Genomic DNA, 24,959 nt, shown 5'->3' on the forward strand with positions numbered 1-24,959 from the left:
AGGTTGCCACCGTTTTGAAGACGGGTGCCAAGATCGACCAAGTAAAACCATATTTTCGGGGCCTCATTACCTCTGGCTTGATGTTGCCACCTTGCACCAATTTCAACACCAATTCTCGAAAATCATAACAGTGGATCTCACTCAATGTAACAGTGGGGGGGGGGGAAGGATCCCTTTTTATCTGAAGTTCTGGCATGCCCCCCCCCCTTTCCCGCCCCTCCTTCGTCCCACATCAGAGCTGGGATCTTTGGGCTTCAAATTTGTGGAGGGCCATGGGTATACGATTAGTCCGCGTGGTGTGAGTGGGACCGGCTTCTTCAACCAATGGCCCGTGGGCCAAATATGGTTTCCTTCCAGTCATCCGATGTTGACTGCGATTTCAAAACCTAATTTTATAAAAATGAAAAAAGCGGCACATTTATAGATCCCTTAAGTTACCCACGGAGCAGTTCACTCAAGTGGTCCGCTGCATATTCCCAGATGACTTGAGTGACTTGCAATATATTTTTTCAGATATACGCACACTACGCCGCGATCACTTCAGTGATTCGCGGCGCAGTTCCAAAGCACTTACTTAAGCGGCCCGCAGCACATTTTCAACTCGCTCAAGTGACCCGAAGCACAGTTCTATATCACTTGACCACGCTGTAGTTCCACGTCACCTAAGTGGTCCGCGGCCCATATTAAGTGTCCCGCGACACGTTTTCAAACCAATGAAGTGGCCTGCACTCTCCAAAAGGTCTTGAGCACCCTTGGTAATCTGCTGACCATATTTAATCAAGGAAAATACTAGGTTAAAATCGGATGTCGCCAACTTCTGCTAAAAAGATCGCCAATGGAGAAGAAAATTGCCGATTATTGATAAAAAGGATTGAGAGAAATTGCATCAATGGCGGATAAAGGGCTACTATAAATCGCAGTGACGTGAAATGTACATCACGGAAAAGCGTTGAGCATAATAAATAAGTGACGAAGAAAACGGGACATTTCTGTACAAATAATCGGGAATGCCGAAAAAAAACGTGAAAATAAAGGTATATAGGTGCCGGAACCTGGGGGGCCTAAAGCTATTTCAGCTGGACCCCCAACAATAAATTTCGTTCCCATAATAATTAATGGATATACAATTCAACGATCCATTCCCCCCCCCCCCATACGTACTCGTATGCTTTTTGAAATTATATGTGATTGAACACGACTCGGGGTCCTTTAGGTCCCAGGCACCTGGGCCCTTTTTTTTTTGTTCAGTCTCGTACAGGGTACATAGGTCATATGTTTTTTTTACATTAATACGTTGTATTATATTTGTGTATATACTCGTTCATTTGAATCATATATATTTGAATGTATATTGCCAACGGGTCTTCTACAAGCACCCCAAAAATAGCATTACGTCAGTAACAGGAGGGGGGGTCGGATTTGCTGACTTTTAATGACAAGGGGAGGAGGGGGGTTTGAATTATGTGTACGTCATCAACCACCCTTTTGTAAAAATATGAAGTTATTCTAAACAACATCTTTACTAAGCGTACCAAAAACAAGAGTAACCTTTCCCTAATTTGTGGGCACCTGAACTAACATTCCTCCTTATTGCCGAGTGCTCTACACAGAGTCACTTTAGTGATCTCTAAATGTTTCGCGCATCCTTCAAGTGATCTCGGAAATGTGTCCGGGTCGCTTTAAGAGTTCTAGAAATGTGTTGCGGGCCAATTAAAGTTCTTTAGAAATGTGTGTAGGGCCGCTTATATGTACTTTGTAACTGTGGCGCGCGTCACTCAAGTTATCTAGAAATATGCCGCTTATATCAATCAATCAAGCAATTTGGGAATGTGCCGCGGGTAACTTAAATGATGTAGAACTGCACTGTGGGGCGCGTAAGTGCTCTAAAAACTGCCACGTGTCACTTAAATTGATTGTAATCACGTATAAGGATATTTTCTTCCGGAATAGTTTACAAAATATTTTGTGCAGTCTGGGGGGGGAGGGGGCATAGGTGGTGTCGTGCACCGCCCCACCCCGTACGTCTCTGATTCAAATATGCGTTAAGAGGTGAGGGGAAGAGCTGATGGGGGGGGGGGTTCGAGTTTTGCTGACTTTTGCCGACGGGGAAAGAGGGAGGGGGGGTAAAAATGGCTAAAAATATGCTGGCGCTAACTTATCATCCCGTACGTATGGGATGATTGGCAAGACTTTCAACCCCCTCCCCCCCTCCCAATGCTTTCTTCACGTCGTGCGGTGCCTCTGATCATTAACCCCTTACCTTGAACTACAATTTATTTTCAGGCAGCACTGCTCGGACATGCAATTTCATGGCGAGCTGGACTCGTCATTTCAGTTCAATGGGGTTTAATAGCTTGAGTCGACGACGAATCTGATCCTAAACGTTTACTATTTCCAGAGCACAGTGCCAACAGCGACACGGAAAACGGGTTCATGTATCCAAGAGGCGAGTCCCAGAACTCTGCGCCATCTTGGAACGTGGCCTCCAACGGCTCACTGATCATTGCCCAAGCCGACGAGAGTGCTACGTACGTGTGCAAAGTGGACAACGGGATCGGGCCAGGACTCACCAAAAACATTAAGCTCAGAGTCCACGGTAACTTCCACTTTGTTTTGCTTTCTTTTCAATCGACCAGTCACGTGTTTGTGTAATTTGGCGTGATATCCATTTACTAGACTGACCTAAACCTTCATTATCTGTGTCTTTACCCCCCCCCCCCACAGTACCACCGAAGGTATTCGTCCAGAGTACGCCAGTGTCAATCCGGAAAGGAGAAACAGCCAAGCTGTTGTGTGACGTCACCGGCGACGGACCAATCAATGTGACCTGGGTCAAGAAGAACGTGCCAATAGAAGTCCGACCTGGATCCAGGTAAAAAAAAAAAAATCTTTTCGGGACACTATCAATTCAATATGGTGCCAAGGTCTACAGCCAATTTCTTCAGTTCGAACCTAGTTTGCAACCCACTTATTTCGCGTACGGTCCGACATCAGAAATCGCCTAAATATGGCAACCCTGCCGATTTCGTGAGGAGGGTGTTGACAGCGTCCACCACTGGATGGCGCTGTCCGCGTAATAGGGAAAATCGCACGTCTGCAGGATAGAGGAACTGGACTGGCGTTCGCCGCGAAAACCAGACAGTTACGCAGTCAGCTCATATCGATGTAATACGTTCTTGTAGATTCTGTTGCGTTAGTTGTATAATAAATGGTTACTTGTGTTTGAATTGTGAAGGAGTGTTGCTCCTCTAACCGCCTCATTCCTTCTACAGGAGCGACAGGGAAATTTCTTCCTTTCGGTCACAGGCAAAATATTGGGGGGGGGGGTTACATGTGGGGATTGCTTCAGGACAGTGGCGCACAACCTTCGAGGGATCAATATGGCCCACGAAAGGTGTCCTGGTAGAAAAAAGCATCGATACACACAACACGATATACACCAGGGGCTGAACAACCTCCTCATGCTTATTCTCATCCGATCCGAATTATAAGCATCGGTTCATAAGCATGACGTTAAGAATAATCCGAAAAACGATACCAAGGAATTATTCTTAGGCTCACTCCTTAACGTCACGTGACGTGAAAGAGGGAAAATCAAAGAAATCGCTTTCTACGCAGGGAAAAGCGATTTTTTTCCTTTATCCGATCGACCACTGACCAATCAATTAAGCTTGGGATATACAACTACTACTATACATTTACTGAATTTTCTGTTCAGCGACGGTGGCAACGCACAATTCATTTTTAATACACGTGCAGAACATGTGTTGTTTTCTTTCCACATTCTTTAACGTCAAAAATGGAAGGTGTTAGCGGGCTATCGGCTAGATACTTTTTTTTACTTTTTTTAATGGGGAGGATGGAAAATAAAAGGAGTATATGAAGAGTTATTTCTATAATTAAAATGTATTTTAAAGCGTGTAAGTATTATATATTCAGAAGGATATTTCAGCATTCTAATTAATTTGTTGAAGTTCTCTAAGCCGTACTTAATAAGGAACTGCTGGTCTAATAACTTGCGTATACATCATAAGCTTGTTTTTTAAGCTGAGCTTGGATCTTGGATAACAAAATTTCATGATCTGATTCAGTGTTATGGTTGTTGATTTGATTCTGTTCGCTGTAGGATTTCTGAAATTGAGTCTGTTGTATCAAATGTTATTCCCAGATATTTCATTTCTCGAGATGGAATAATATTACGATTCATTATCCTTAATGATGTGTTAATAGGTTCTTTCTTTGTAGTGAGTCAAATAAGTTCACACTTGTCCGGATTTAACTTGGCTGTATTATTGAAAATATTCCAGTTTTGAATCTTGTATATTTCATTTTGCGTTTCCCTAAGAACGATACGATTATAGGATCTTTATTGGAAATGAGTAGTATGACATAAGGTATGAATCACATTGGAATAAAAACGTATTGTTGTCCTCCATTGCCTATTTTGATGGACGTGGGTAATTATTGCTTTGCTTCATTTATTTTGTATATACAGTCAAACCTCGTTAATGAGTCACTCTTGGGAGAGCAAAAACATGACTTAGTAAGAGGAGTGACTCGTTAAACGGAGTAAGCCATAGTTATGCCAATTCTTGCCTGAGGACAATTGCGACTTCCAAAAAAGTGGCCCGGTAAGCGGAGTGACGTGTTAACCGGGTGACGCACTAACGAGGTTTGACTGTATATGCAGTGGCGGATTAAAGTCGGTCGAGGCCCCGGGCGCAAAAGAAAATGATGGGCCCTTTAAATTGGAAAAAAGTGTGAAGTTTGGGTTTTTCAGGGCCCTTTAGAAGTCGGGGCCCCGGGCGCGAGCCCGGTGCGCCTGCCCTTAAATCCGCCTCTGTATATATGTATATAATTTTATGATAATATAATTATATCATCGAGAAATATACCATAAAAAAAAATCTCGAAAAGATGCGAAAAAAATATAGCTGTAGAGGGAATTATCTTTATATCGAGTGTCGTTGTAGCGAGGTTTCACTGTATACTACACTTGGATTTCTAATTGAATCCGTCCAATCAATTGTAAAAAGCCGACGAAATTGCAAGGAAAAACACCACTTAAGTCATCGTAATAAATTTCCAAAAGTCCAAGAAGTAAATTTTTCATTTTTCGTATTTTCTACTCGCGATGGCGAGTAGAAAATACGATCATCCGATGCTTAAGGAGTGGGTCTGCCCTATCCGAATATTCGGAGAAATACGATGCTTGTTTTCGGAGGGAGAATGCCGCTAGTACGGAAATTTCTCTTTCATGCTTATATTGTCATAATCGGCGCGGATACGGATCGGATTCCTGATAAGCATGAAGAGATAGTACAGCCCCAGGCTGACCGCCTTTCCTCGATAAAAACATGAAATCGTGATTCCCTTCGTGAAAATACAGGACATCGCCAGGGAAAAAAAAAATCTGGTCGGAAATAAGTATATAAAGTTGCCGTTTATCGCTAAAAACTCATCAATGATAGTCCCCCATTAGCATAATACAATTTTTAGTTATGAAAAATAATCGCAACCCTTGATTTCAGTGATGAATAAGCAAAATCAAGTAAGCTTCCCTTCGAAAATGCGGGACATTTTTATACGAAAAAAAAGAAGTTATAAATGCCCCGTCAAATACGAACCATGTGGTCACACTATAAAAATACAAGTTCCTGACGAGTGAGTAGTAGCAGTATCGGATACTTCGCCTGATTGTAAGGGCCTCCTCACAATTGGATACTGTAGTCTTACGACTGATAAGAGACTCGGTATCCAGAAAATCGAACGCATATATTTCTATGGAGCTCCTCACACGAGGGTATTGGAGCATTGGCGACGAAATATCCTACGCGACGGGGAGTAACTGGCGACGTTGAGTACTAGTCGAACGCAACAAAAGTAACGCGACTCTTGAAATATGCCTTCATGTTTTCGTCAGTAGAAATTGGTGCTCGACGGTGAATTTTGTAAGAAGGACGAAGATATTACATGTAACTTTTAGGGTCTCCTCTATCTCTCACACGGGGATACTCAATTTGAACACTAGTAGCCTCAACTCGAGAGTTGAGTTGACTTGAAACAGTCGAGTTGCCCCGTTCTCCCGCACGCGGAGCTACTAAAAGTAAAATCTGAAAGCCCGGGAAAATAGGTACAAACGGCACAGTGTTTAGATTCACTTGCTTATCTGCCTATACATTATGCATTGAAAATAACATTAGTCTTACACTATTCGTTACGGCCAACGGGAATCGGATTCCTTGCATTATACGTAATTAGAAAAGAGACTTACCTGGCATTAATAAATCAGCTTATTGCCTGGCAGCCTTAATGAGTGTGACTGCTAATAATCCTTAATTAAGGACATTAAATTCACGCTGTAAATATCGAATATTTGGAAGGAGTTGTAGTTCCATAACATGAAGAAGCTTTATTTCCTTTTAAGAGCTGACTCTAGTGCTACCATACAGAGAGGAAAAAAATATAGATGTTTTTACCTTAGAGGGGTTGTGGGGTCTTCCTATATATGCCCCCCCCCCCCCCCCACGCACGTGTGTTCTCTTATATATATTGTGTGACCTATGTTTATATTACACGCATTCCATGCGAGGGGGATTTGGGGGTTAGGGTTGCATCAAAGAACTGTAGAAAATAGAAGTTACATGTAATATAACTGTTTATCTTGTAACAAAATTCAGTGTCGGGCACCTCTCGTACAATCTAGACAATCTTATTGTTGCGCAACAAATGTTTGCGTTCGACTAGCATGCAAGTCGCCAAGTGACTCCGTTACGTCGGATATTTCGTCGCAAATACGCCAATATCCTCGTGTGAGGAACTCTGTAGAAATGTACGTGTCGAGCTGCTAGATACAGAGTCTGTCCCCTATCAATTGCCAGACTTTGGTATCCCCGTATGAGGAGGCCCTTATTTTACACGGAAATGTTCTCTGATGCAACCCTAATACCAAATCCCTCACGAATAGAATGTGTGTGTAACATAAATACAGGTCAAGCATAGCACACACACACGTGTGTGTGGGAGTATATATGAAGACCCCGCAATCCCTCCAACATAAACACAATTACTTTTTTTCCTCTCGTTATGGCAGCACCAGAGTCAGTTCTTAAAAGGAAATAAAGCTTCTTCATGTTATGGAACTACGACTCCTTTCACATATTCGATATTTACAGCGTGAATTTAATGTCCTTAATTAAGGATTATTAGCAGTCACACACACTCATTAAGGCTGCCAGTCAATAGGCTGATTTATTAATGCCAGGTAAGTCTCTTTTCTAATTACGTATAAAGCAAACGGGAATCTGATTCCCGTTGGCCGTAACGATGAATATCATTTTCAATGTGCGGATTATTTTCATCTCTATCCTTTTTTTTTTTTGTGTAGGATCATAATTATTTATAAATAGCTATAATACCCGGCGTTGCCCGGGTTTTCTTCAATGAGGCTTTTTGGATCACGTGATATCTCCCTTCTTTCTTCTTTGAGGGACATACAAACCGTGTCTAAGTTAACCAATATGGCGCCTTCCTGGACGACTCATGAAAGAAACAAATCTAGATTTAAAGAAACGTAGAAATGAATATACAGGGTGTTTCAAAAAGAATCATCCGATTTAAAAAAAAAATCATAACTATTTAGTACAGGTAGAAAGAGGGAAATCTCGAGTTTCACGCATTGGCCGGCAGGTAGCGCTAACGCTCTTCCTTCGGCCGCCACTTCAGTGTTTGTCAATATTGGCGTTTCCCACAGTTAGAAACCGTTTCGGATGACTTCATTTTCCAGCAGGACGGGGCACCACCACACTGGAGCTTCAACATTCGAGAATTTTTGAACAATCGCATTCCTAAACGATGGATCGGCTGTACGGGACCTGACGACTCAGTTAAACATCACTGGCCTCCAAGATCGCCGGACCTCACCACGGTAACCCAAGTAAACGTTCCGAGAGTGATTGTTAAGGCCCAAAAACCATTGTTGCCTGACAATTTTTCGGGCATTTACCTTGCTCTGACGAACTTTTCATGTAGCCTATCGTTCAAGTCGGGTCCCGTTTGGTATGTATGTAAAATTTGGCGACGATCGATCTAAAATTGTAGATTTGTATAGAGAATATAGAGAACATACACAAGGTGTCGCACACACACAGACAGAAAATTAATTGTATATGTATAGACTAGCTATAATACCCGGCCCTGCCCGGGTTGTCTTCAATGAGGCATTTTGGATCACGTGATATCTCCCTCTTCCTTTGAGGGGCATACAAACCGTGTCCAGGTTAACCAATATGGCGACTTCCTACGTTACTCATTAAATAAACAAATGTAGATTTAAAGAAACGTTAGAAACGCGAATATTTTTCCTTTTTCAAGGGGCGCTAGGCATTTCGATCCCCCCCCCCCGAACTTCAAGTTATCGAGATCTGCCTGTTCCAGCTTCCAAACATGCTTAGTTAAAGCTGTGGAATTTCTTCGATGCACTTTACGGGCCCATAATTAATTTTAAAACAACCTAAACTATATCCATTTGAAGACGAATATTGAATATCAAAAGACAATACGGAGACATTAATTTTCATGCTTGAGAAGATGCAAATAAAAAGTTGAAATCAATGTTATTGCATGGATATCCAACTCAAAACTAGGTCTGGCTAATTACTTCATGTTTAATTTTCTGCGCTTCGTATATCTCTCAAAGCGAACTCAATATTTCAAAAATCGAGTATTTAATACCATTTTTTAAATTATTGATGTGGTGGAAAACCCCCCACTAAATTTCCGCATTTTTCTACAGTAAAATTGGCAATTTTGACACTGATTTCTATGGGGATCATCCTTTGCCTTACCCTCAAAGTGATGCTGATGATGATTACGACGTCCATTCAAAAAGCCTCATTACTGGAAGGATTGAAAAAAGTGGCACAAACCACTATAAAGGCGTAAGCCACCTGGCTGTCGAGTGGTTAGGGAACTAGCTTCTCACTGTGCAGGTCTGGGTTCGAATCCCTGTTCGGGCATGGATGTCTACTAACACTAACAAATTCCTTGGACGGATCATGCTGATCCCTCGGGAATATGTGAAGATCACGTTATTATTAAAAAAAAAAACTATTATGCATATACCTATACCAACAGGATTAAAAAAATGACAAACCATTGTAAAGGCATATACACGTCTGAAACACATTGATAGGGAACCACGGTAACCAAAGTAAACGTTCCAAAAGTGATTGTTGAGGCACAAAAACCATTGGCCCGACATTTTTTGCCCATTTGCGGCATTTGCCCTGCTCTGACGAAATTTTAAAGTAGCCTATCGTTTAAGTCGGGTCCCATTTGGTATATATGCAAAATTTGGCGACGATCGATCTAAAATTGTAGATTTGTATAGAGAACATGCACACACACACACACAGAAAAATCAATTTTAAATACACTCATGTCCATAAATTACGGATAATTCAGAATCACATGGAAATCGAAATCTAAAGTAAAAATTTCACCTGTAGAATTATCACACACATCTGCAAGAATGATATGCAAATTTCAGGAAGCCACCAGATGATGCCGATAGTACGTCGCAATGACGAGAGTGTAAGAGGGTGTAAAGAAGTGAAATTGTTCACAAGAGTTCTGTAAGGCGCTCAGTGCTATAAGCGAATAGTTATGACACAGAGGACGCATGTGGATGATTTTTTACGTGGTAGAATTATCGGCCGCCTGGAATGTGGGCGTACTCAGATGGAAGTATCCGAGGAACTTGGAATTGCCCAAAGTGTCATCTCTAGGCTTTGGCAACAATTCCAAGATAACGGAAATGTCAGTAGACGTTACAGTACAGGTCGCCCCCGAGTTACAACGCCGAATGAAGACCGGTATTTGGCAGTAACTGCCAAAAGAAGCAGACGGAGCACAGCATCCGACCTGTCTCGTCAGCTATCTGCAGCCACGGGTACCACAGTTTCAAGGCAAACCGTGTACAGACGTTTGGAAGATATTGGTCTATATGCTCGCAGGCCTGTCAGATGTGTTCCGCTCACGGCAACTCACTGTCGGCAGCGATTAGCCTGGAGTAGAGAACATGCAATGTGGACATCGTCACAGTGGGCTTGTGTGATGTTTTCCGACGAGTCCAGGTTTAGCTTGCAGTCTGATTCACGTCGGACTTTCATATGGAGAACGCCAGGTACTCGTTACCACCAAGACAACATCATTGAACGACACCGTTACGGTGGTGCAGCATTGCTCGTTTGGGGTGGAATTATACTGGGTTCCAGAACAGATCTGCATGTTCAAACCGGAATCATGAAAGCCCAAATTTATCGGGACATCATTCTGGAACAACATGTACGTTTGTTTAGGGGTGCCATGGGCGCAGAATTTGTGTTTATGGATGACAACGCCCGTCCTCACCGAGCAAACATCGTAAACGAATGCCTTGAATCTGAGGATATAACCCGTATGGAATGGCCAGCATTCTCACTTGACTGAAATCCGATAGAGCATGTGTGGGGCATGCTTGGCCGACGAGTTGCAGCCCGTCAACCACCTCCTACATGTGTACCAGAACTTCGGAGAGCATTGCTTGCTGAGTGGAGTGATCTTCCCCAAGATCAGATCGATAATTTGATACTGAGCATGCCTAGGCGTTGTACGGACTGTATTTCATCGCATGGGAGACATACAATGTATTAACCATCATACCAACCATGTAATAGTAAGTTTTCGTAAAGGAAATATTTTTTACAATTGCTCCAGGGAGCAAAAATCGTAGTTTTTATGAATGGTATCATACATACACCATCGTTTTTGTTCTCTATCTTTTGTTTAATAAATGGGCTTTATGAATAAGTAACGTTTGTTTTGTTTCTGAACCTTTATTTGCCGGAGCTGGCATTATCCTTAATTTATGGACATGAGTGTATATAGATAGATTATAGTAAAATATCAACTTTATCACTGGAGCTGTGCCATAAATTTCATGCACTGACAAAAAAAAGTCATTTGCGACCGCAGCTGGTTACAAACAGTACCTTTCTGTCTGAACATTTTTTTTTGACACACAGGTTCGAAAGCAACCTGAAAAACAAGCCCGCCAAAGATAGCGGCACCACCAACTCCAACTCGGCCAATGGGAAGCTACAGACGTTCGAGCTCGTTGTTCGAGACAGTCAGCCGACAGATGTCGGAGCGTACACCTGCATGGCATCCAACGACTACGGGAGCGATAGGCTGGACATATCTCTCAATGTTCTTGGTGAGTTCTGAGGTGCTTGAAAGTCTCGATCGGAACTGGTAATGCCCCCTAAATGTTCCGTTATTACACCGATGTATTTATTTTTCCAGAGCCATCCGCCAGTCCGAGGGGAGTTCGAATAACCGACATCACCAGCAGATCCGCGAGGGTCTCCTGGCAGCCCCCGCTCCCCAGCAACAGCCCCGTGCTCAAATACCACGTACGCTACTGGAAAAGCGGAGGTAATGGAAACCAAATTGTGTAAATTTGCGGGGAGGTGCCATTGAAGGGGGATCCGCGTGATCCGAAAATTTCATTCGTTCAATTTTTGTCCTTCTAGATGTCTCTGGGAAACAGCTCCACCAGTCGGTACTCACGGGATCCGAGACGTCGACCTACCTGGAAGCCCTGCATCCCGGTACCACGTACAACGTCCAGGTGTTGGCTGAGAACAAGGTCGGACTCAGCGAGCCTTCTCAGGTTCGGCAAGTCCAGATGAAGGAAGAAGGTAATGATGATTCAGAGTTCCGCGGTCGCGATCCTGCACATAACAAACATTACACAGAAAAAAAACTACCCGTTAGATTCACAACACGGACACATATTCCAACGTGAATCGATTCGTTAGAAGTTCCGTAGAGGAATATGGACGAGGTGCATGAGTGGTTTAGTTGCACAGCTATGTTATTGCACACGTTGCGGCGCCGTACGGAGCGCCATCTCTATCCGTGGGGGGCGGTTACAGTCGAGTGATTTGTCCCTTTGGGTTTCGTCTCCAGGCTTGCTTGCGCTGGTCTGGTGGGATGAACGATGTGGGATATGGGTCGTGGTGAGGGCTTAGTGCCGGACCACTCTCGTGACGGCCGGGAGGCGGGTAATGCGAAAGTTTCACGCTTGAACCCCACCCCCCCCCAATTGGAATCCATTCACCCAGGTTCGAATAAATATTGCAGGATCAAGACAAGGGGTTAAGCAATCCATAAGATGAAACAAAACGACACAACACTTTCATGAGCAAGTAAATCAGAGTCAAATTTTAAGGAAAAGAAGATATTTAATTTTTAACAATAGAAAATAATGGTGTAGGTAGCTACCTTTTAACAATTAAAAAGGTTATACAGATAAATGTAAACATCTACCAAATGAAGGTTAGATTTTCCGAGACAAAAAAAAAAAACAACATTGCTTTACAATGATTTAAATAAAAAAAACTTACATATTATCGTTCTGTCTATTTATGCAAACTACGGTTGAAGCTCGAAAAGGTGAACATGGAGGTTTGTCCATAATGAAGACGGAATTTATTTTCCCGCATATTCTGCAGGTCACTGGCGGCTAGGAATGCTTCCTGTTGTTAGGAACACCTTTCAGGAGCAGGTTCGTAGGAGCACTCCTGTTGTTAAGAGCACCTCTCAGGAACAGGTTGGTAGGGGCACTCACCGACTGGCTACTATCGCTAGCTGGCTACTATCGGCCTTTTGAAAGGCGAAGCCGTTCTCTTTTCCTCTATCATAGTAATTGCTGGAATGACCATTGATCCAGACCCTCCATCCATATGATTTCTGCTCTTTCGTACAATCGTTAATTAACACATAGCGGTAGACGCACGCGATTTACTCGAGAACACAGGAGTCGTGAATACTCGAGGCACATAGTAAATTCAAATCACCAGCGAGCGAACATATATAACTCGCGCAAGCTTCAATTACAAGCGAGAGCAAAAAACTCTCCTCCGACAGTAGCGTAGAATTCTAGAAACCTTGGTAGAAATCATCTCCCGAGACTGCGAGCGAATTTTCCCAGAGGGTATGTTAAAAAGGCCCCTTGGCGATCCAAAACTATATGAATTTGTACTGAGTACAGGTCCTGAAGGGAACTATTCGGCGTTTTAATTTACAGTTGGCGGAGAAGGGAGAGAGAGAGGGGGGGGGGAATCGAGGTACAACAGAAAAAAGGGGAAAACTTAAGGGGACCGTTAAGACCTTCGGAGAAATTCTTCTCGCCAAGGACCCTTACTCACACCCCCTGAAAAACAAACATTACCTTATATGGCTCGATGACCATCTCTTTCACTCTCTTACAACCCTTTGTAATTCGACCCGTGTTTCTCATCTGGGGCCCCAAGGCAGCAGTACCGTGTACAACTGTACCTTAAGGCCTAAACTTTCTATAGAATAGATTTTGCTTTCCACTATTATTATTATTATTATATGTACCATAATATATACAATTAAATATAGGTATAATCAAATGATTAATTATGCAAGATTCCGCTGTACAAATAAAACATAAGGCAAAAATCTATTCAATATAATAATCTTTTCTTTTCTCTACAATTAAAACTATTTTAAGATTAAGTTAATGTAATGTTATGATGAATTTTGACAATTCAACATAACATAGTCCCTGGTGTTCGTTTGTCCATAGACTGGATTTGGTGAGGGGGTAAGTGACCGTATGATTAACGAAGTGAGTGGGATGATTGATTATACGAGTGACCAAGCGAGTGGGGTGAGTGACTATACGAGTGACCAAGTGATTGGGGTGAGTGACTATACGAGTGACCTAGTGAGTGACCATATTAGTAACAAAATGAGTGGGCGAGTGATCATGTGACTGGCCAAATAAGTGAGTGAGTTATACCGACCGAGTGAGCTAGTGCGTGTAGGAAACTCATTCGCTCACCAGCTCACTCACGTGATCACTTATACGTGTATGGTCATTTACCTGGCCACTCACACGGACACTCACCCACTGGCTTGGCCCCTTTCCAGGGCGAAATGTCAGTGATGTGTCACGAAATGTCAGGGGCAAAATGTGGGAGCTGAAACGACGGGGGCGAATTTTCCAGATCCCGTCATACACAAGGCCATCCATGATGGTGTTGAGACGACCCTGTTACACGGACCCCTTGTGGTCCTAGGAGAGTTTCTAGGGGGTCCGACAGCTCGAACGAAAAAAAATCCATACAGAAAGCTTTTTTTTTAATTTTATATTGAATATTATTTTGTGAAGCGATCCGTGACCTTCGTTTTATTGGGGGGGGGGGTCCTTGAAACATGAAAGGTTAAGAACCCTTAAATCTCGTATGCTGTTAAAGATTTTACTTTGTTCCTTCTAAATTTTGCTCTCATTAAATCATTAGCTCACTATATGAAGCCGAGGGGCCGCCCGGGCCTTGCTGATGCAAGTCATGCGCTATAACGACCCGGTACTCAAAGGCGCAGGAATTATAAGTTACCAGAATCACGGGTATAAACCCCCTTCCTCATATCCTGCAGCAAGGGCTCCTACGGTGTAATTTTTGCGAGCCCACAGGTCAGACTTTGATGAATTTATAGTGGGATAAAACAAAAACTCATGAAAATCATCTCCGACCCCGGAATTGAGCCCTGTCAGCCCTACCCTTGTGGGAGGCCATGGTCATGAACAATGGTCTGAGCTCTTCCTCCCCCCCCCCCTCTGAGCTTTTAAGATGACACACAAGTATCGAAGTTGAACCCACATGAGGGAATTCCTATTTGGGCCCTGATACGGTCACTCACCAACTCATTTGGTCACTTATACGTCACTCACCAACTCATTTGGTCACTTATACGTCACTCACCAACTCATTTGGTCACTTATACGTCACTCACCAACTCATTTGGTCACTTATACGTCACTCACCAACTCATTTAGTCACTTATACGTTACTCACCCCACTCGGTCACTTATACGTCACTCACCCACTCGGTCACTAATACCCACTTGGATGGTCATGATCACTCGCATGGTCATTTAGTTGGTCACTAATGCGATTATTCGTCTACTCACTCGAACACGTACACCACTCACTCTGGTCACTTATACGGTCACTGATCCACTCACTTGGTCCTTCCCGGGGCGAAATGTTCGGGATGAAAATGCTCTCCAGGACCGTTCCCATGCCCCCCTCCCCCCACAAGGGTCGAGCCGACAGCGCTCCAGGCCAGGGGCCTGGGACTATTCCCCTATCTCTTATTATATTATAAATCAGTGATTCCCAACGTGGGCGTTAGCGTCCCCTTGGGGGCGATGGAATTTTTACAGGGGGGCGGTAGAAGATACGGGTATAACATAGGATCCTATGGGTTAGATAGCGTTGGGGGGTGATGGGAGAAAATAATTTCTGAAGAGGGGGCGGTGGGACAAAAAAGGTTGGGAAACTATGCTATAAATTAACTGGAAAAGGGGTCGTGAAAAATCTGTCTTGGAACCCGCGGAAAATCGCAGCCTAGAGGCACTGATGCAGGATGTGGGAGGGCCGTGGCCGTCCTCCAAGCTCGACAATTAACCCCCCCCCCCCGAAACACACACACACATTGTAATTGTGCAAAGAATCCCCGTAGAGATAGGAGCTTCGATCGTAGCGCTGCCATCTAGCGGAATTACAACCAACTAAACTCTTGCTTGTGCATTATGTTCCCCTATTCCACACTCATCTTCATAATTATACCATCTTTCCGTAAAACGAATGCGCGTATTTACGGAGGGGGGGGGGAGGACTAAGCGGGCTATAGCCCATGGCGGCAAGTTAAAGTGGTCAGGAGAATTGGGAGGAGGGTGGCAAAATTTATAGCCCACAGGCTGCAAAACCGTAAATGCGCCTTTGCCAAGAGTTTGGTCAGTGAGTCACCAAACGAATGAGTTTGCAAGCATGTGAGCGACCTAAAGAGTGACCTAGAGCAGAGATCTTCAACCTTTTCCCAGTCGCAAGCACTGCCTGTACCCATAATCAAAAAAACGCCATAATCACCCTTATGGCAAGTTTGACATACGAATGTATCGAATCGTGAGGATTTTAATCCTATAAGAATGCAATTTGTACTGGGTGTTCAGTTGGAACGTTGATCAAGTGCTCATGAGCACTATGGGTGCTCATGACGATAATTATTATAGAGTTATTATTATTACGTTATACAGAGTATAACGATAATTATTATCGTCACTCTTAAAATGCGGGGCGCCCTTCGACCGCACACCCCTAAGGGCGGCTCTGTTTATGCTGAAAGTACATAATCGTATACAACTCGACGGGAAAAGGATAAAAACATCGTCTCTTTCCCTCTCCCCCTTTCCGTCATCAGACTTTGAACAAAAGCTGACTCCGCCTACTGACGCTTGATTGGCAAGACGGGGGAAGGGGCGGGGAAGGAAGATAAACACGTTATCGGGAAAAGAAATCTTACAACGCTATGTGGACTCGGGGTTGCCGTTTTGAGAGAGTTTCAAAATTGTAATGAGCAATGGGAATCCTTAGACTGGAATTGCCCGTGAGAAGGCTCAAATTTGAAGGCATCGAATAGGTATTTAAGATGTTTTTAGTTTCTTCCTTGCGCTAAGAGAATTTAACTAGCTTGAGTCCCGGGTGGTACAGTGGTACGGCTCGTCTTCCCCTATGAAAGTTACCGTCAAAGTCCGCGGGCCCGAATCCGGCGGAAAGATCACCGAAAACTATCGGTGTGGGATGGGGTTCTTCTACCTACCGATCCTGCGGTGACCACCGATAGATGGCACCCCTTCATTCCCCATCCCACTCCACTGGTTGGGGGCCATTCAAGTATTACGTAAGCAGATTTTCAGCCATTTTTCACCCCCTCCCCCCCCCCTCCCCTTGTCAGCAAAATTTTGTCAGCAGCTTAAAATATTTCATATCTTTAAAACGGTGTGGTTGATGACGTAAGCAACCTTCAAACCCCCCCCCTCCCCCCTTGTTATCAAAAGTCAGAAAATCCGAAACCCCCTTCCCCCCCCCCCCGATGCTAACGCAATACTTGAATGACCCCTTGTGAATCGCCGTATGGTGATTTGACCCGAGTTTGTGTGCGGTAAAACATGCAGTCTGTAGCTGTAACTAGCATTATGTATATAGATGGCTTGTTATTCTTTGAATTGTATCAGTTTCCTTGATGAATCAATTCTTCTCTTGATAGCTCCTAGCGGTGCTCCAACAGACGTACACGTCCTACCCGTTGGATCCAAGTCCATTGAAGTCACTTGGAAGGTAATTATACGCTGTTATGATAGAACTATACAGGGCAAGGACTAGCTACCTTTAGGCGGGTCCGTCCACTGGAAGAGAGAACAAATCGCGTGTATGCGCAAGACCGCTATAGGCCGGTCGTCCACTGGCAGCGACTTGAAGCGAAAAACCAGTCGCACGCAGTTGTCCGCGTTCACAAGACTGATCCCATTGCACATTGCACAGGAAGTAAGAGAAACGTCATCCACTGCAAACGATCCTGAGCGAGCGACATCATCAGACGAGCGAGGAATCGCGATCATTCAACACCACCTATAGAACAAGGCCTCCGTGACGTCACTGAAGAAGGCCATATCACCTATTACCATTGGATACAGCAGGCCGACGCATGCGATATCTTTACCTTTTTTTGCAGTATATCCAATGGCAATAGGAGAAATGGCCTTCTCCATTGACGTCACAAGCTTCGTGCGGAGGCCTTGATCTATAGGTGGTGTTGGATGACTCCACCAGCATTGAGATTATACGCGTCTTGTGTTATCAGCGCATGCGCAGTGTGCTTGTTAACCTTTTCCGCGTCATCGCCCTTTTTCGGTGTGGGTCTATCTCTCTCTGTCCATGCAGACGAGTCTTCCTCCTTCCTTGCCCGCGTGAGTAAGAAAGCTCAAAATTTGATAATTGCCATCCATGAGTTGTGATGGTAAGTAATAATCGATTAAAAATATAATAACTGTATTCATTTATTTACAACACGAGCGCCATCTCTGAGTTGTTGCCAGGATGTCTCATTGAGTACAAACTTGGTAAATTCTCAAATTTTAGTTTTTAACTTTTTCAAGATTATTTCCCACTATCACACTCGTTTGCATGGAGTGCAGTCGCGAACTGAGTAGCGTGTAAAGGCGCGACCACCTAGATAACCTAATTAGGTCGCTTTCAGTGGACCCGAAACCGACCATGACGCCCGCTCTGTCCCCATAGGGGATATAAGCTGCTTACCCAGAGGGCCGTGGGGTAGAAGATCGATGCAACGTCCAGAGCAGAGGTTCCCAACCTTTTTCAGTCCGCGTTAAATTTAGCTCGGGTTGTGACAAGAAGTCGTGAAGTGTTTCGAACACTTCCTAAAAAAAAAGGGCTACCTCTTGCCGAAGTTCGAACAGCAACTTCAGTACTTAAAGCCGGGACAATCACCTAACTTCGGTGTGCAAAAGCAAAGCGTTGTGAAGGATGTCCATGTCTCCGCACAACAATTTAAACAACCTGTAGTTGGTAGAATTCACCTTGAAAAAGTTGACCGTTTCATCAAGAACGTTTCGCAAAATTGGAGGCAACGGTTTCGATGCAGAGCTCTATCTGTGAATATAGCAGTGAGTCCATTTCATTTTGGGAGAGACTTCTGCCACGCGTGCACGACGGCCTGGGTAGCAGCAACCGCCCGTGGATTTCCCTCCATCTGTAGTGAGCCCAATCCATTTTGACCATTGAATTCTTTTTTCAAAGAAATAATGATTAATTGCTACAAATAAGTCTTCAACAATCGTACGACCCCTTCACAGGGCCGTCTTAAGAGCATCATGGGCCCCCGGGCCAATTGGTTTTCCTGAGGCCCTACCTCGTAAATTCTAGAAAATTTCAACCGAATCTCCTTTTTGTGAGGCCCCCTCTTCTCCTGAGGCCCCCGGGCCGTGCCCGGGTGGGCCCATGCGTTAAGACGGCACTGCCCCTTCAATGGGCGACAAATAAAACGATTAATTCTTGAATTCTCTTTCAAGTAGTTAGCAATTACAAGTAGCACAGAATATTGCGCAACGTCGGTACTTTCGTCGACTTGGATAGAAAAAAATTCACAACCTTTGACCTGGCTTACGACTGTGCCCTCAACATCGTCTGACATGTCCTGTGTTCTTCGAGATACCGTATTATTTGACAGAGATATTAAACTCGTTATAAGACCACTTTCCTCTTCAAACACGCATCTGACAGAATACTTACACCAATAGTGTGACTTTTTCCTCGTCTCGCAATAGGACAGCTAATGCAGTAAGAGGTTTCGGTAGCTTTGGCAGAATCACTTTTGGAAGATTCAAAATATGTTTTCACGTTTACAGGTGCACGGTATTTCACTTTGGTGTTTCAGTCCGCTTCCGCAAAGATCCAGTTTTTAGCCACTGATCCATAGCGCAAATCACGTGAGTAGTAGGTGCTTGGTGGGAAAAGTCTAATTCTTCACTCAGGACTAATTCTTCGTTTCAATGCACAGCCCGGCACGTGTCGACAATCCAATCTAAAACGCCGAGAGGAAGGAATGCGCGAATCCGGATCATAGGTTTGGCGCGAGGAAGGAAGGCCGATCCTTCCAGCAACCCCTCTGTTGTAGAAGATTTTATTGATAGGGGAAAAACCAATATATTACGACTGACAATATTGGTAGAAACCTCTGCCTACTTTTAAAAATTATTTTTTATGTTTTGTAATTATTTTGCTCTTTCTTTAAATGGATGGCCGCCATTACCATTTTCTTTTCGCGTACAACCTAACGGCCCCGGTTGGGAACCGCTGGTCCAGAGCATTAAGCACCGAGTCCACCAGCGGGTAAAAAGACAAAAAGTTCGAAAAAAGACAAATAGCTCCAGAGCCCGGATAGCTCAGTGGGTAGAGCGTTACCTAACTGGGGGGATATGAGCTTCTAACCCAGAGGGTTTGAGCCATCTTTCAGTGGACGACGTCGAACACCCTTTGTCGTCGGACCCCTAATGCCGGGGTGGCAGCTGGCGTAGCTTGCCGCATGTTGCCGCTTCGAGTGGATGACCGGCCAATGTAGTAGTCCTCCACATACACGCAACTTGTTTTCGCTCGTAGTAACTACCGGTGGACGGCCGGCCGTTGGACAGTGTGGGCCAATTCACTGATGTGAAAACGCATCACGGGTCACTTAATTAAGTGATCTCGAATAGCACCACTGTTTGCTCAAGTGATCTGTAATTGTGCCGGGGGAGTGCTGAGAGTCTTCTCCGAGTAGCCGGTCATGCTTTTTCAGAGCTCCCAGCCACGAAAATTTGCATCTTTTCTAGCCGACCCTGTACGTACTAAGTTCGGTATGCCTTCCCTTGGGTGGCCAGCGCAACGGCCGTAGGGAATCGTCTTCAAAATTCTTTTCTTTGGTGATTTCAAAGTGTCATCTAAGTCACGCCGATGAATATTTTTCAAAGAGGAGGGGCACAGTGAATAGCCCCGACTCTTGTGTCTCTTCTGATCTAATTTTGTGCTCCGCTGGTAACCGGAAGTGTATTAAATTATTTTTTAGTGAACTTCTGTTTTTCAGATTTAACATGGACGTTCACGGGAGCCGAGAACTGTGAGTACAATCTTCAATTACGCGAATTTTTCCGTGATAACATGTAATTGTTTGAACTTCACCTTGTCGGCGATTTTTCTACCTTTCATTCAAAACTTTTTTGATGGAAATCGGCTGATAACTTCTGGAGATATTGTTGATTTTGTAAACAGAGTGATTCTAGCAGTTCCTTCCGTTTGTATTGTATAAGGTGTAGAAATAATCTTAAAATCATTTTCGCTCTTTTTTGCATAATTATCAAGTAATATGTTTCTATTGCCAGATTGCCACGGTTTAAAACTAATTCCATGTATATATCTCAAGCCGTTCAGCTGCTACATGTTAAATTTGTCTGCGTATGTACGTTTCCTAATTAGTAGAATTCCGTAATTTCTATGTGTCATTTTGCTGCCTGTTGGTTTCTCTATGTATCTCAATCATACTTCATATTCTGCATGTTTTATTCTGAGGGTCTTTGATATTCTGTGAGTTATTGAAAGTATAATACTAATTGGACATCTCATTAAGGTAGCATCACTGATTTTTGGGTATTTTTTTATCACATTTTTGTATCGAAGGATACTTTCTAATAACCAAACTATTGCTGTGGAAAGTTTTTGGTTTGCAATATATTAACTTGCCGCCAAGTTCTTGCACTGATTTGTTCTGCAATTTTTGTATTTAATTTTCGATATATATTGTCATTTAATGCAGCCAGGCATTGTAATTTTGAAATTCTTGTGATTAGTAGATATGGCCACATTTTTGCTAAGTGAATTTTTGGGGCCCGCTCAATTTTACGAGAAACGTGGAGTAATAATTAAATTGGCTTTTTCATTGGCCAAGATCTGATTTCTAATTAATTTGACGGTATTCCTTGCAATTCGTCACGGCTGAATTTTTGTATCTTTGTGTTGTTTTTTTTTTTAATACCAACTGGTTCATCAGTATTTGCCTTAATTGATTGGTCATTTATGTGTATTATTAACGTTTTTCTTTGGTTCTATGTTTGCTATAATCACATTTTTTGTGTCATTTCATTCACATTTTTCATCTATACATATCTATATATCTATATATATATATATATATATATATATATATATATTTTTTTTTTTTTTTTTTTTTGTCAATTTTGGGGGGGCCTCCCTTAATTACTCAGAATTTTCACTAATTGAAATATTGATTTGTGTTAGCCATTTTGGAAGTTGTGCCATTTTCATTTCCAGATGATTTCCGGTCAACCGCTCCCTCCTGTCAGTTGCGAAGCCTCATAAATTGTGAACGTCTTTTCCAACTGTCAGAATATAGAATCATAAATATTGCGCTACATTTTTGCCACCCTTTTACATACTTCTCAGCAGTCAAATTCTTGTCGTAAATAGTGAACATCTCTTCTGTTCCCTTTTTGCATTTGTGTGTGTGGTTTTTTTTTTTTTTTCTCTTCTCCCCAGTCAGCTATATATATATTTGCTATGTCTCTATATAGCATTTTGTGTTTTTTTTTTCCCCTTACTGCCACAAAGAGTAAAAAAGGGGAAAAGAGAAAAACTTGTATTGTGGCCGTTCTATTTCATTTCCCAGTTCATATTTTGATACATTGTATGCATATAATTTTTTTTCGAACCCATTTTGGAATTTTTTGTACTACCTATTAATTAGCCCTGAGAATTGATTCACTCCCTAATTTGGCCTGAGTCTTCGAATAGATAGCACGTGAATCACTGAGCAGTTTGATACCAAACACAACCTGTCTTCAATAATTGGTTGTGCTAATATTTGCATAATTAACTTGCTTACATACAATACTTAATTTGCGTTTTTCTCGTTTACTTTTGAATATGTTTTGATGAAAACTTTTTTGTGTTCATATTGTCATTGTCTTTCGATTGCTATTCTGAAATTTTTCCTATTCTTTTTTTGAAGAATTTTGTTAATTGGTTTTTCTGAATTTCCCTCATAACTTTTTAATTCTCTGTTTTGGGGGATAAAACTTGCTACTTTGTACAATATCAGGATACCTATCGTCTCTTGCCATAAAAACTTTTCTGCCTCAACGGTATTAGAGATATAATTCGCTGATTAATTCAGCTAATTAGAGAATATAAGGCAGGTGATATTTTGGATACTTTCTGTCCGATTACCCGGAAACTTGATATTCAGGTTTATACTTGTGATCTATTTCTACTGTACCCACTGAGAATTCTCTAGACTAATAGATCTTGACTTTTTGGCATCGTTGAACTTTTGGACTCTATTAATATGGAACAACCGACTCCAAGTAAGACGATGGTTAAAGATATCACCAAGGACTTGAAAGACATGCAACAACGGTTGAAATATCGTCTTCGTTCCAGTATTAAACCAAGAGTCTTAAACGACACTTTGATTGAACACAAGAAAACACACATGAATCTTATGGATGCTAAGGATTTTAAGGAAGATTCATCTCCATCATTGGAATTTACGATCTACTCATCCTCGGATTCTGAGGTAAATTCTACAACTAATCAGAAAAAAGATCAAGGAGAGATGGATGATGACCTCATGGACACTGAATGTTCATTTTCCCGTCAAGAACAGGATATCTCAGCAACAACTTGTACTAGTTTTTCACTAAATGGACATAGCCCAATTAGCCTGGCAGAATCTTTGACTATTCAGAATTTAATCGATCTTGGGGACAGATGCCATTCAACACCCCAAGACGATACTAGAATCATGCGAAATAAAGACGTGAAGGAAGTTATGCAAGAATTGCTAAATGATGTCATTGCCCAACGCGAAGATGCAAAAACATCACATACAAAACCATCTTCTGAACCTTCGGATACTTTGGCAGCTATTCCTGTACTGGAATGCTCTCGGGATAATACCGAACTAATTGATTCCATTTCTACTTCGATTTTTCCTTCGAAATTTTTCTCTGTTTCTCCTTTCAACAATCAGGTGAACGATCTGATTAAATCTTCTGATAATAAAAAGGAAAAAAGAACTCCCGACCGGAGAGAATGTGATGGAGATATGGCTGAACATCTCGGCAAATCACGCAGGGATTTCTCGTTACATAACAGAGAAATCTTCCGGCAAGAGATTCAAGGAAAGAACACCAAGTCAAACAAAAGTATCCGAAAAAAGCGTAATCTGGAGAAACAGAGTAAACATTTAGCTAAAAACGAACAGGAACCACGGACATCAACTTCCAAAGAATTTAACAACGCTGAACATTTGGATGTCCTTCCACCACAGATGTTCCTAAAAGGCGTGTTCAATATACAAGACTTATTCAGGGAACTTACACAAATTATTAGATACTCCACTGGAGAGGGGAAAAATTTTAAATTTGGAATCCCTACTCTCCAACGGAAAAGAGCCGAGAAAATCCTCGAGATAATTAGCATTTGGGCCATTGGAACACACAACGAGGATTTTCAATATCAGGATCAGGCCACACAGACGACGAATGATGTTCCAAGTTGTCGTGAAGCTCAACAAAACATCCAACAAAACAACACTTTTCTGGTTCACAATCAACATAACCAAACGAGAGACAAAGAAAAAGACTCTACACCAAGCTTATGTACTGAAAAAGATAAAACAAAAGAGACAACATTTTTTCCAAACAGCCTCGACAATGATGTTGTGTGTGAGATGAGGGAAATCTCACCCAAGGTGACGATGGAGTACATCCCACACAAGTCAAAAAACGCAATGCAAGACATTCAAATTTCAGATGCTGAACGTGAGGAGATAAACCAACAGGCTATATCCACACAACCTCTTCCTCAGAGACTTAAGAAGAAGAAAGACAATATTGTAACTAATGAGGTTTCAACTAATAGAGAAAAGGGGGAAGAGACTATCCTACAGCCTAAGGTAAATCGTCAACCTCGTACAGACGAAACAGTGCAAACTCAACGTACAAATCCTGTTCTTTCAGCCATACAGAAAAAGATGTTTGATATGGCCAACTATTGTCCAGGTAATTTGGCAAATACAGTGGTTAACAATTACCGACGACGGGAACGAGACGAAGAGGATCTCTTCAATAAAACTTGGATTGTGGTAGCATCAAAGTCCGCCAGAAAAAGAACTCGACAACAATTCCGACAAGCAACGAGAAAACCGCTTTCAAAGTACAACCAGTCTCAACATCAACAGGGAAACTATTCATTTAGTATCAAGACCAACTTCCAGAATAAATTTCATCGACTGACCCAACCTAGAGTCTTTAATTCGGGAAGTCAGTGGAAATCGCGTACGCCAAGAGAGCTTAACATGGAAAGAAATCAACATACAGTTTTTAAGAAACAACGACTGAAATTAGATCAAGGTTTTGTATCGAACCAATGGAAATATAGGCCTGGTGACCTCTGGTTGCAAAC

The 24,959-nt window shown here is 42.6% G+C and overlaps 1 protein-coding gene across 2 annotated transcripts in view; it reads left to right on the top strand.

The window, feature by feature from the left end:
* Positions 1–24,959, top strand: part of LOC149068220 (cell adhesion molecule Dscam1-like) — a 147,840-nt gene that overhangs the window by 108,551 nt on the left and 14,330 nt on the right. For both annotated transcript variants that reach the window (XM_089251598.1, XM_089251599.1), the window contains exons 4-9: positions 2,399–2,596; positions 2,725–2,872; positions 11,067–11,257; positions 11,347–11,478; positions 11,577–11,744; positions 17,191–17,261. In XM_089251598.1, coding sequence (XP_089107724.1) covers positions 2,399–2,596; positions 2,725–2,872; positions 11,067–11,257; positions 11,347–11,478; positions 11,577–11,744; positions 17,191–17,261 — 908 coding nt within the window. The remainder of the gene's footprint in view (positions 1–2,398; positions 2,597–2,724; positions 2,873–11,066; positions 11,258–11,346; positions 11,479–11,576; positions 11,745–17,190; positions 17,262–24,959) is intronic.

The sequence above is a fragment of the Pholcus phalangioides genome, unplaced genomic scaffold (assembly GCF_987345545.1).
Source record: "Pholcus phalangioides strain wild (caught in Gottingen) unplaced genomic scaffold, Ppha-v1.0 ptg000027l_1, whole genome shotgun sequence".
NCBI lineage: Eukaryota > Metazoa > Arthropoda > Arachnida > Araneae > Pholcidae > Pholcus > Pholcus phalangioides.